At 41.7% G+C, this 13,106-nt stretch overlaps 1 protein-coding gene across 2 annotated transcripts in view; it reads right to left on the bottom strand.

The window, feature by feature from the left end:
- The window catches only part of ARHGAP25 (Rho GTPase activating protein 25), a 90,437-nt gene that overhangs the window by 32,255 nt on the left and 45,076 nt on the right, over window positions 1–13,106 (bottom strand). Inside the window, exons 3-4 of one of the 2 annotated variants that reach the window (XM_019440577.2) lie at window positions 6,555–6,642; window positions 1,220–1,336 (exon numbers count right to left, since the gene is read on the bottom strand). In XM_019440577.2, the coding sequence (XP_019296122.2) occupies window positions 1,220–1,336; window positions 6,555–6,642 (205 nt within the window). The remainder of the gene's footprint in view (window positions 1–1,219; window positions 1,337–6,554; window positions 6,643–13,106) is intronic. The other variant, XM_019440581.2, reaches the window with a different exon arrangement.

Here is a 13,106-nt window from a genome sequence, read left to right as displayed (position 1 = left end):
CAGTTCTTGGGCCCTAATCTCTTGAGCCCTCTTACCACTTCTCCCTTGGTTTCTTTGAGTAGCTACTGTACCTACCCAGTAAATCCTTCTTTGTTGCCTAACATCATTGGATGAAATTTCTATTTTTTGTAACCAAATAATCCCTGGAATGAGTTAATTAAGAGTATCTAACAACATGGGAAAATCCCTTTAGCTATAAAATAAAAGGTATTAAATTGTATATATTCCATGCTTGTCATTCTGAGGGAAAAACAGAAATGTATATATGAATACCAACTGGATAGAAAACGTAAAAATTCCTCTGCTGGCTGTAGGGGTGACTGTTTTCCCATATTTTTTCAGATTTCCACAAAATTGTTACGGTGCTCATAATTTTTTTAAAGAAACCATTGGGCAATCCAATACATATTTAATATTTGAGCTGTAAGAGCCCCTCCCCCCGCCACTGCCATGATTTCCAGAATAACAGTCAGCACAGTCGATAAACAATTATATACAGTTATCCTGGAGCTGACACAAATAAGTGCATTCCTAAAAAGTTGAAGGAAAGTGGTCAGTGGAGATCACCCGTATCAGTTCTTCATATTTTTATAAAAGGAAAAAACACATAGTGGATTCACTTGTTTGTTAATTGCAGATTTTTTTTTCACAGCAGTTTTTCCTCTAGTGCAGACCCAACACCAGGTTTCCCAGAAAACTCAAACACCTGAGTTATGGAACCCAGAAAAGTGCTCACCCTGAATTCACCGAGAACCTGAGAGTCCGGACGCATCTCCTGAACCTCTCCCAGTCTGAGCGCCCTTACTCTGGCCAGCCACTCAACTGTCCCGTGTTGATCATCTCCTCTTAGCTTTCAGCATAGCTCTTGCCATCCATCCTCTGTGGCCCCACAAGGCCATAACCAGGCAGAATCATGGTGCCCGCGGAATGTTGGTGCTGCTGGGGACTGGGGTCAACTGGTCCAACCCATCCATTTTACAAATGACAACACTGCAGCCCAGAGAGGAGAAAAGGCTGCTTCAGGGCATCACACACATTTGCCGATGAGGTACAAAGGGCTGCAGTCTGTCCAGCTAATCTAGAGTTGGCTCTCTGAGGTCACAGAGGGTGGGAAGCTAGATGCTTGGCAATGAGTGTGGCCTCAGAGTTGTCCTCTGGTGGTCTCCCCATCTTTGAGATGTCACAGACACCTGCCCAGGCAAGCCTGCAGGGTCCTTACCTCCAGAGGGCGTGCCAGCGACTCTCTTAAGGAATTTAACCCACTCCTCCATCTCCGCCTGAGAGCTGGCCATGAGGACATAGGAGTCCTGTCCAGTGCGACTCTGGTCCCATGAGGCTGGAGGAAGAAGTAACACTAATGAAGGTCTTCAAGTGGTAAGAGGCCAGGACAAGGAAAGTGAAGGGAAGCCAAACTTCAGCTGCTTCCTTGGTTCAATTAAACAACCAGTCAAACAACACAAAGCATTGTCTACTTATCCTCAAGGGAACTGAAGAGCTATGCACCTGAAACTCTAATTCTATAGATAAACTATTGAGCACCAGTGGTTTGCAACTGGGATGCCTTGGGCTGAGATCTGCTCCTATGGATGACAGAAGCGATTTCCTCCCAGAAAGGAAGAGGAAGTTCAAGGGGCAATGTCAGTTAGAGGAGACAGGCTCAGCCTGTATGAGATGGACTTTAGTCCTTCACACCATCACAGACATTTTCCTAAGCTACTCATAAGCTCAGCTGTTGTGATGGGGAGGGTAACAGCAACTCAGAAAGGAGAGACAATGAGCACATGTGTGTCTTCCTCACAAAATCAGTGCTTCCTATCCAGAATTTCTACTCTCCTGCCTACACAAGGCATTGCACATGGTAGATTCTCCATAGATAGTTGATGGACAAATGAATTTTATTAAGACTTTCCTTACAATTTTCAATTTAAACCCATGATTATTCACAGACATATGTAATGTTTCCTGGGTTCTTGTTACCAAATGCATAAAAGGGTGGTGGAATTGACAAGGGGGTGGAGCAAGGAGAGACTACCAAGAGAAAGAAAGGGAAAGTGACAAAAAGAAAAATTGGGACAGAGAGGGAGAAGTGAGGGGGCAGAAAAGCCTCAAACATAGGTCTTGGGAAGGATAAGAACATAACAGCAGCCTCTTTCAATTACAGGATACTATTAAATTTCAAAGTGTCTGTGTAAACATCAACCCATTCTTCTCACAATGTCAGGGCATTTCTCTCTCAAAAAAAAAAAAAACCTGTCCTGGCACCCCAGTTGTGCCCAAACCTGTATATTCTTGCAGGGCAACAAAAGACTTTCAAGTTCCCTTTGGTTTCCTTACATAGCCTGTCTTAATATCACTGAGCTCCACCTTCTTTTATGCTTTGGGACAACCTGATTCTGAATCCATCTTATCATTGGGTCATCAGCTCTTTTGACCAGAACAGTCAGTCCATGAGGCCCTGACTATTCCTGTGAGCTAGGTGTTTCCAGAAGTAAAATGAGAAGTAAAAAGTGTTCAGAGCAAAAGTAAAGAATCCAGTAAGAATCACAATATCCCTTTGAAATAGAATGGGCTCTAGCATCATTTCAACTCTACAGCTAATGGAACTCAAGTCCAGAGATGCAAAGAGACCTGCCCATTGGAATCCAGTAAGTTACCACCAAACTCAAGTCAAGGCCTCTGGTCTTTCTCCCAATAATTGCCACTAGCCCTTACTGCTTTCAATTTGACCTTGGCCAAAATTTATCTGGTACTCTTCTCCACCATAATACCTATTCTCCACTCTATTGTGCTATGAAAAACATGCCTTTTCAGTTTACCTTGATTCCTGGGAGATCTTTTAGTTTTGTCATTAGTTTTGTCTCTACTTCATTGAGATACATCCAGCTCTCAGGATGCTCCTGAATGGCCAGGGCTTATATGGACTGACCTTTCTGGTCAAAAAAGCCGATGACCTGATAACAGGATGGATTCTGATCCCAAAGGGTGAAAAAAGGTGAAGCTCCATGATATTAGATAGGCTCAAGAGATCAAAACCAAAGAGAATTCAAAAATCTCGTGTTGCCCTACAGAACAATTAATGTTGGGCACATTGGAGTGCCTGCTCTGTTCAAAATGATAAGTGAACCCCAACTATCCCCACCTCAATCAGAATTTTTTCTTTTTCTTTCCTTTAATTTTTTCCATTGTGCTTATTCCATCATAAAAACTATTCCATTTACTCATTTATTTGGTTTGTTGTCAGTCTTCCCCATCAGACTGTAATCTGCATGTAGGCTGTTTTCTTCTCTTCTGGATTCCCAATTCCTACAATAGTGCCTGGTTCATAGCAGGTACTCAATACACTTGTTGTAACAACCCACAAGGCAGTATAAGAATTAAATGCAACAGAAGGAATAACTCTCTCTATCCCTGATGACTTCCTTTGGGTGGAAGGAGAACAGTTTATTCTGCTAGAGGTAAGTAAGGAGAGGGAAGCTTGTCCTAAATTTTTGCCTTCCCCAAACAAAAAAAAACATAGCATGAATACAGTGAAAGTCTTCTCCGTGGCCTTTGTGCAACTAACACTGGTGATCACAGAGAGAGGGCCCTGAGTAGGAAGGCCATTTCCTATGCCAGCACTGGCCCCTGAAATCATCCTGCATAAGAGCAGGACAAAAAGAAGAACTAAACATTCTCTACATCATAATACAAAAGGTGCCTCACTTTAAGTTGGGTGAAGACTTGAGAATCATGGCTCCTTCCGGAAAATGGTTCCCTACCTTATTATTGCCTTAGAATTGTTTGTTCTGATGAGATGTGTGTATGTGCAGATGCATGTATATCAGGAGACCACAGCAAGTGTAATTAATAATGAAAAGCTAGATCTTCCCACCCTAGCACAGCAATCTTCAAGGGTTTTGGGCTTTTGGTGCAAAGCCCACCACGAATTTGCAGCCAGAGCTCTTGGTAGGGCTACCCTTGACAGAAAATTCAGGCTCTGGGACACATGTTACCATGGATGGTTGCATCCCACGCATTGTTCTGGGAAAGGGGCCCTAGGACTAGAAGAAACTTGTGGGAAAAGAAGCGGGGTTTCTCAGAGAGGAGAGATTGAAAAAAAAAAAATAAACTCTTCCTTTGAGGAGGAAGAGAGATGGGAAGACCTTCAGATAAAAAAAAGCAAAAGAGAAGGGTGCCTGGGTGGCTCAGTCGGTTAGGCATCCGACTTCAGCTCAGGTCATGATCTCACAGTTTGTGGGTTCGAGCCCTGTGTCAGTCTCTGTGCTGACAGCTCAGAGCCTGGAGCCTGCTTTGGGTTCTGTGTCTCCCTCTCTCTCTGCCCCTCCCCCACTCTCACTTTGTCTCACTCTGTCTCTCAAAAACAAATAAATGTAATAAAAAAATTTTTTAAAAAAGCAAAAGAAAAGTGGTTTATATATACAATGGAATACTACTTGGCAATGAGAAAGAATGAAATCCTGCCATTTGCAACAATGTGGATGGAACTGGAGGGTCTTATGCTAAGTGAAATAAGTCAATCAGAGGAAGACAGATATCATATGTTTTCACTCATATGTTTTAGAACTTGAGAAACTTACACAGGACCATGGGGGAAGGGAAGGGGAAAAAATAGTTTCAAACAGTGAGGCAGGCAAACCATAAGAGACTCTTGAATGAGAAGAACAAACTGAAGGTTGATGGGATGGGGGGGCAGTGGAGGGGGGAAATGAGTGATGGGCGTTGAGGAGACCACTTGCTGGGATGAGCACTGGGTGTTGTATTTTCATGTAAGCGATGAATTACAGGAATCTACTCCCAAAACCAAGAGCACACTGTATACACTGTATGTTAGCTAACTTGACAATAAATAAATAAATACATACATACAATACAATACAACACAATACGATACAATACAATACAATGCAATAAAAAAACAAAGGAGTGCCCATTGGGAAGGAGGCCAACTAGGAAGAGCTGAACTTAAAAAAAATTGTTTTTCTTTGTTTTCTATAGTAATAGCCAATTTTAGGATTGATTTCTACCTTATAATTTCCTTTAGTTATCTCTCAAATAACAAACATTTATAAGGCACTATCTATTAGTCACTATACTCAGTGTGCCAAATATACTTTTCATCAGCCCTCACTGTCATCATCATTGTCCCCATTTCACAGATACAGAAACAGAGGCAGGAAGAAATTAAATAACTTGATCACAGTTACACAAATAGAAAGTGGCAGGGCCAGGATTTGGAGCTGGGTGGCATGGCTACAGACCAGGCACTCTAAACTCATTGCTATGTTGGCTTCCTTGTCATTTCTTATGCACATGGCTGCCTTGTGTGAGTGGTAAGGAGGCAGTTAAGGGAAGGAGAGCCCACTCAGGGGACTCGTAGCCTCCCCTGCTGTGTCAGCCTGGCTGCATAGCCAGACCACCAGTTCTGGAGTTCCCGGTGGGGCTGGGGCCGGCAAAGGAGCAAGAGACAGGGGGAAGCAGAAATATATTTGGTACACTTGGTATAGTGACTGATACAGAGTTAGTGCCATGTAAATGTTTGGTATTTGGGGGATAACTAGAGGAAATTATAATGTAGAAATCAATCCTAAAACTGGCTATTACTATAGAAAACAAAGAAAAACAAGTTGTTTTTTTAAGTTCAGCTCTTCCCAGGTGGTCTCCTTTCCAAACTGCACTCCTTTGCTTTTTTATCTGACGGTTTATCCATCTCTCCTCCTCCTCAGAGGAAGAGTTGCATGCTAGGCTCACACAAACATGGATTCCCCTTGAGACAAAGACAGCCTCCCCTTGCCCCAGATGTATTTGAGGAAGGTAACTCTAGCCTGGGAAAAAGCACCCTCTAGTGCGCTGCTAACACGCACAATAGGTGAATTTCAGCACCTGACATGTATTAAGTGCTCAGTAATTTGGGGCTGTCATTTCTTATTAGGTCATGTTGAACCATATGTGACTACTGACTGTAGACCATTTTTGACCTACCAAAATGACAGTTTCACATCACTCAATTTATATTTTAACTATTTTTTTAAATCTCTGATTCTTTTTTTTTTCCTAACGTTTATTTTTGAGACAGAAACAGAGACAGCGCGAGCAGGGGAGGGGGAGAGAGAGAGGGAGACACAGAATCCGAAGCAGGCTCCAGGTTCTGAGCTGACATCACAGAGACCGACGCAGGGCTGACCTGAGCCAAACGGGCGCTTACCGACTGAGCCACCCAGGGGCCCCATATTTTAACTATTAATTTTAGTGTCTCACTCAGCTTCAAAACCGAGCTCCTTTCAGTGAGCGGGAATGATGTACTTTTCCGAGCAGTGTCCCAGGGCCTAGGGAACACCTGGCTGCAAGCGTGCACTGACGAAAGGCTTACAAGTATGTGCCCACTTAGTTTGCCTGCAGGCTAATGAACTAGTATAGGTTCATTAACTATATACAGAATAACTATGCATTCTTACTAGGTTGGTTGGTTAGCTGGTTGACAGACTCAGCCTTGACTTCTAGGATCCAGAAGTAAGATGGGAATATAATGTACCTGTATCCCCACTTTGGTTGCCTACCTGGAATGACTTCAAAGACAAACTTCCCCGCTTCTTCTGGGTTTGTGGCGATCTCCTTGATCGTACTTCCTGGTAAATACATGCAACCCTGAAAGAGCAAAAGTTAGCTCCTTAAGATAAGCAGCAATTTGGTCACCTATAAACTAAAATTAAGTTGAAGGACAGATAGGATAACGACGGGATAGGTGAGGGAGATAGGTGGAAAGGAACATGAAAAGCTAGCATCCCAGTTTTGAATGGGGCCCTTCTGCTATTCAGGTCTCTGTCAAGTTAAGTGACAGCTATCTGAGAGTAAGCTAGGTGCCTAGAGAGAAAAGAACAAATCTTGACAGAAGAATGAGGGGAAAGGGTGTCATCGCTGACACCTGTCTCCTCGTACTTTTCCAACCACCTGACTTCCTGGCCAAACCAGACATCTGATCTTTGTAAGCAGGGCAGAGACTAGTAGGCCTTGCAGAGATAGTATACAGAGGTAGTGTGGCATACCATTCTACCTGCCCGGCTGCCAGAGAGTCCACTGGGGGCTGAACCACAGGTAACCATTCAAGAAGATGGGGGTACTTAGTAGCAGCAAGAGCTGCTGAGCAGCACATCCCAAGTGTCTGCCCCTTTGCTAAGCACCTTGAATGTATTATTCATTTAGTCTTTGCAACAATCCTCCCAGCAAGGTATCGTTACGCACGTTTACAGGTGAGGAAACTGGGAATCAGAAAGGTTCTATGACATTTGCCCAGTGTCACAGAGCTAGTAAGTGACAAAATGGTAATTCATCTCAGAAGTGAGTTAAAGCTGAGGTGGTGGGGACCCATCAGCTCAACGGCCCCTGGAAGGGGGGAGGAGGATCATGGATCCATGGCAGAGATTGAGGGCACGAAGGACATGTGGCCTCTTCTATGCGCATATGTTGTCAGAAACACAAGTCACTTCCAGCATGTGTTTGCTCTGTGCTCTACCACTTACAGGGCACGGTCACATGCGCTATCTCATTAGATTCCCACAACAGCTCCGTATCAGAAGCATGGCAAGACTTGTCACTTCTCTTTTGTAGATGAGGAAACCAATGCTTTGGAAGTCTAAGTGACTACACAAAGGGACACAGCTTATTTGTAGGGTTAGCTTGTCAGAATTTCTCACTGGCCATGATAGCAGCGTGTCTGATGCTAGCTGGGTAAACATACGTGTCTTTGGAACAGAGTGTGAATGGACAGGATTGGCATCAAAGAATCTATTAAAATCAAAAACAAACAGAGATCAGCCTTGAAAATTCCATGAGCAAATAAAACCCATTTAGTCATACAAACAAGGTTCCATTTCACTGACTTTGCAAGACAAACTTGACCTGGATCATTTCTTGCTTATGCCTCTGGAAATCATAAGCAAAACTTGAGCTGTAATCACTGACCAATTCCCTATCATTTAAGGAAATTCTAACATTGTAAGTAATCACTGTGAAGAATAAACTGTCACTGCTTTCTCACTTAAAAAGCCGCTTTATAACAATATATCCCTGAGCTTCATTCCACGTTTTGGTTTCAGTACTTCCAGTTTGCAAACTGTCTTTCTGGTGTGTACACAGTAAACTTTTACTAATTACTACTTTGGTGATTTATTGGTTTTACTTCTGTTATTTCCAAACTTTTGACAGTCTTAACAAACTCTCAGATCAGCTCAGGAGCCTGAAAGAATAAATGTTTCTTGAGAGTCTAGAAATAAAAATGTCTAAGACTGAGTGAGAAAAAGAGTAGAAGAAAAAGAAGAAGAAAAAGAGGAGGAGGAGGAATAAGACAGAAGAGGAAGAGTAGAAGTGGAGGATGGGGTGGAGGAAGAGGGAGAAGGAGGAAAAGAAAAAGAAAAAAATATCTATAAAAGGGAATTCTGCATTTTTCTACACTTCTCTAATTTTATTACTTAAAAATAACTCCCACCTACATGATCATCATCATCTTTAAATAATATCAATGGCCTCAGAAAAAAAAATGACCCTGAGATTGTGCAGCTGGCCTACTTTGCATGAGTGATGGCATTAGAATAAAAAGTTGTATTATTTTTTTTAATTTTTTTTAATGATTATTTATTTTTGAGAGAAAGAGAGAGAGAGACAGAGCATAAGCAGGGGAGGGGCAGAGAGAGAGGGAGACAGAATCTGAAGCAGGCTCCAGACTCCAAGCTGTCAGCCCAGAGCCCAGTGCGGGGCTCGAACACACAGACCACAACATCATGACCTGAGCTGAGGTCAGACACTTAACCAACTGAGCCACCCAGGCACCCCAAAAGCTATATTATTTTTAAACAAGAAAGAGCACTGCCTGGCAGAAGAAAAGGAAAGTATAATTTCAGAGGTGTCTGCCTCTTCTAAATACCTCTCTACACTATTATTTGATATGCCCAAATCACCTTCATCCCAAAACAGTAAAAATAAAATACAAAATATATTAGTACCATTTATTGAGCAGTTACGAGGTGCCAGGCTCTGTGCTAAATGCCCTAAATACACTATCATGTTAAATCTTCATAAAAACTCTGTGAAGGGCAGACTGTTGTTTTCCCCAATGGAGAGATGAAGTAAGGGTCAGAGAGGTTACTGAGCTGATCCAAGATCACAAAGCGAGTTAATAGGAAAGTTGTGATTCAAATCCCAGTCAGTGGAACTTCAGAATGACAAGTAAGGCTTTACTTACAAGTCCCACTTACTTGCTAGAAGAAATAACCATCAGTTAAACTTATTCCCACCAAGACATAAATGAAAAACTGCAAGCCCTTCCTCATCTTTAAAAAAAAATTTTTTTAGGGGCGCCTGGGTGGCTTGGTAGGTTAAGCGTCCGATGTCTGCTCAGGTCATGATCTCACGGTCCGTGAGTTCAAGCCCCACGTCGGGCTCTGTGCTGACAGCTCGGAGCCTGGAGCCTGTTTCAGATTCTGTGTCTCCCTCTCTCTCTTCCCCTCCCCTGTTCATGCTCTGTCTCTCTCTGTCTCAAAAATAAATAAATGTTAAAAAAATTTTTTTTAAATAAAAAAAAATTTTAATGTTTATTATTTATTTTTGAGAGAGAGAGAGAGAGACAGAGTGCAAGCAGGGGAGGGTTAGAGAGAGAGACACACACACACACAATCAAAGCAGGCTCCAGGCTCTGAGCTGTCAGCATAGAGCCCGACACGGGGCTTGAACCCACAAACCGTGAGATCATGACCTGAGCTGAAAGTTGGACTCTCAACTGACTGAGCCATCCAGGTGCCCCTAGCCCTTTCTCAGCTTGAGCACAAGAGCCCTGAACATCATAAATGAAGAGAGGAGAGTGGGAAGCGGTAACAGAGACAGTAGTGGTGGTGGGGACACTGATGGGGAGGAGGGAAATGGCCCCAGGCAGGGAAGGGACCAAACTGTCCCTTTCACCTGCACAGCCAGTCGACTGGGGTGGACTCTGTACAAAGATGGAAGGAGGTGGGCACGTATGCTGGAGGCCACAAGTCCTAGGGCAATGAAGCAGAGTGGACAGCCTGGCAGTGGTGTGCTCACAGCAGCTCACAAGAACAAACTGTTACATTCTCAAGAACAATGTGAGCCAGCTGTTAACCACAGCTGGTATCAAAAGTTAAATTCTGTAAGCTTACAATGAACTATTTTATTTAAAAAAAAAAAAGGTAATACTCAGAATTCATAGTTTCCTAATTATTTACTAGATTTTACTATTATTTCTGTATGTGTGGTTATTTACATCTATCTGTGCAGTAAAAGTACTGTGAAACATTGTGCTTCGCATGTCTCTTCTCAACTCTGTGTTCAGTGATGTCATGTTGGCAGCTTGAATCAGCCATGATGGGGCATTTACACCACGGATATTGGCTAATGCTGCATCATTATCAGCTCACCACCAGAAAGCCTTTTGTGAAACACTTTCCCACCACTGACAGCCACCTGCGGGAACGTCCCAGAAAGCTGGGAGATGACCCAAGGGGACAACTAATCGAGGATTGTCTAGAACCATCATTGTAGTAGGGACTTGAGGGCAGTTTGCTGAGGTTCTGTTTTAAACAGTTTCCCCAACAAAGAACCTTTGGGAATGAGTTCTATGAAGGTAAGTTATAGACTTACAGAGCATTGTGCTGTTAAAGCTGGACAGACCTTGCTGAGACCTCAGGGGAAGAAAATGCACTTAGACTGCCTTCTGTTGAGCCCCAAGCTTCCTGGGGAGTATGCACAAGAGTCTGTCATATAGGTTCCATAATTTATTTAGTCATTCTCCTTTGTTGGACATTAAGTTCAAAGTTTCTCATTATAAACAGAACTGCATGTATCTTATTTCTTTTGGATCACTTCCTAAAACCAAACTGACTTGGTGTAAGCATATGATATTTTTTGTCGCTCTTAGAAATCTGGCCAAAAGCGTTTTCTAGAAAGTTTTGCCAACTTTTTTGCATATCATCAATGTACATGAGAGCCTTTTTCATCTGAATGCTCCAAGATCACTGGGGTTTCTGTTTGAGATTTTTTAAAGGGGTAGAATGTGTGCGTGTTCTTTTTGAATTTACAACCAATTTAGGGGCACCTGGGTGACTCGGTCGGTTAAGTCTCCAACCTCAACTTCAGCTCAGGTCATGATCTTGCAATTCATGAATTTGAGCCCCATGTTGGGCTCTGTGCTGACAGGTCAGAGCCTGGGGCCTGCTTCAGCTCAGCATCCAACTTCAGCTCAGGTCAGGATCTTGCAGTTTGTGGGTTCGGGCCCCACAATAGGCTCTGTGCTGACAAGTCAGAGCCTGGAGCCTGCTCAGGATTCTGTGCCTCCCTTTCTCTCTCTGCCCCTCCCCCACTCATGCTCTGTGTGTCTCTCTCTCAAAAATAAATAAACATCAAAAAAAATTTTAATAAAAATAAATAAATTTATAACAAATTTATACCTTTGTTATAGAAAAATTAGAAAATGGGCAAAAAAGAGGAAAATTAAAAATTGTGTGAAATTCCAGTTCTCAAAGATAACCATTAACGGGTCTGTGTATTTCTTTCCCAGCCTTTTTCCATAAATACAGATTCATTATTTTTTCCCTCAATAATGGGATTAGTACATACATCATCCCCTGATGTAAACTGGCTTTTTCTGGTTTTGTTTTCAAAGCAATATTATGGATATCTTTCTATTTTAAAAAATATAAATTTAGGACACAAACAGCAGAATTGTATTCTATTGTATAAATATATAAAAATTCCTTGATATAACTTAGCCCCTACTACTGGGCATTGTTTTCAATATCACTATTAAAAACAATACAGTGGTAAAAATCTGTACAGGGATTTTTAATTATCTACATCAGTCTTAAGCAAACACTTTGGTTAAATTCCTGGAATCAGATTCTAAGATTTTGCAAAAATGTTTAAGTCTATTTATTTATTTATTTATTTATTTATTTATTAGAATTCCAAGCAGGCTCCATGCTATCAACACAGAGCCCTACGCAGGGCTTGAACCCACTAATCATGGAATCATGACCTGTGACAAAACCAAGAATTGGATGCTTAACTGACTGAGCCACCCAGGTGCACTGAAGAGTTTGCATTTTTAAAAAGGCATGTATTACGCTCCAGAAAGGTTGTACAGATTTTCATTTTCATCAGCTGTGCATTATAACTCCTGTTCTCTGTCCTTACCAACACTGAAATTTCTGGAAAATCTTTGCTAATTTGTTAAGGGGATAGTGATGCCTTGTTAGATTACATTGCATGTCTTTAATTATTACTGAGACTGAATTTTTTATATACACGTATTGGCTCTTATATTTCTTTGGTAAATTGTCTATTTGTGTCATTTGCTCATTTTTCTATTGAACTATTTGGACTTTTAAAAATAGATTTGAAAGAATATTTTAAATATTAGGAATATTTGTTTATGATATTCATATATATAATATATTCTTCCTTATTATTTGCCTTTTCACTTTATGATGTTGGTTTTTAAGATACAGACATCTTTAGTTATGCAATTAAATTAGTCTTTCCCATGTGCTGTCTTTGTTGCTTATGCTATGCTTAAAAAACACCTGCCTTCCAAAGATTATGCAGATAACTGCATTTTCTTCTAGGATTTTTTTTTCAAAATTTTTTTTTTTAACGTTTATTTATTTTTGAGATGGAGAGAGACAGAGCATGAACAGGGGAGGGGCAGAGAGAGAGGGAGACACAGAATCTGAAACAGGCTCCAGGCTCTGAGCTGTCAGCACAGAGCCTGACGCGGGGCTCGAACTCACGGAGTGTGAGATCATGACCTGAGCTGAAGTCAGACGCCTAACCGACCAAGCCACCCAGGTGCCCCACTTCTAGGATTTTTATGAACTTTTTTTTCTTTACATTTAAGTCTTTAGTCTATCCAGAATCATGAATGGTATGAAACATAGCATAGAAATATACCTTTACTTTTTTCCAAGAATTTAGCTAATGTCTGTAACTTTTATGCCATTTCTAGATGTTTGCAATGTCTATGAATCTCAAAACAACATTAAATGATAGCATTAACAAGTACTTTATTATTTGGGAGGTGCCTGGGTGGCTCAGTTGGTTAAGCG

Source organism: Panthera pardus, unplaced genomic scaffold, assembly GCF_024362965.1.
Source record: "Panthera pardus isolate Hobbes unplaced genomic scaffold, ASM2436296v1 HiC_scaffold_25, whole genome shotgun sequence".
Classification (NCBI taxonomy): Eukaryota; Metazoa; Chordata; class Mammalia; order Carnivora; family Felidae; genus Panthera; species Panthera pardus.
This window is presented reverse-complemented; position numbering and strand designations above follow the sequence as displayed.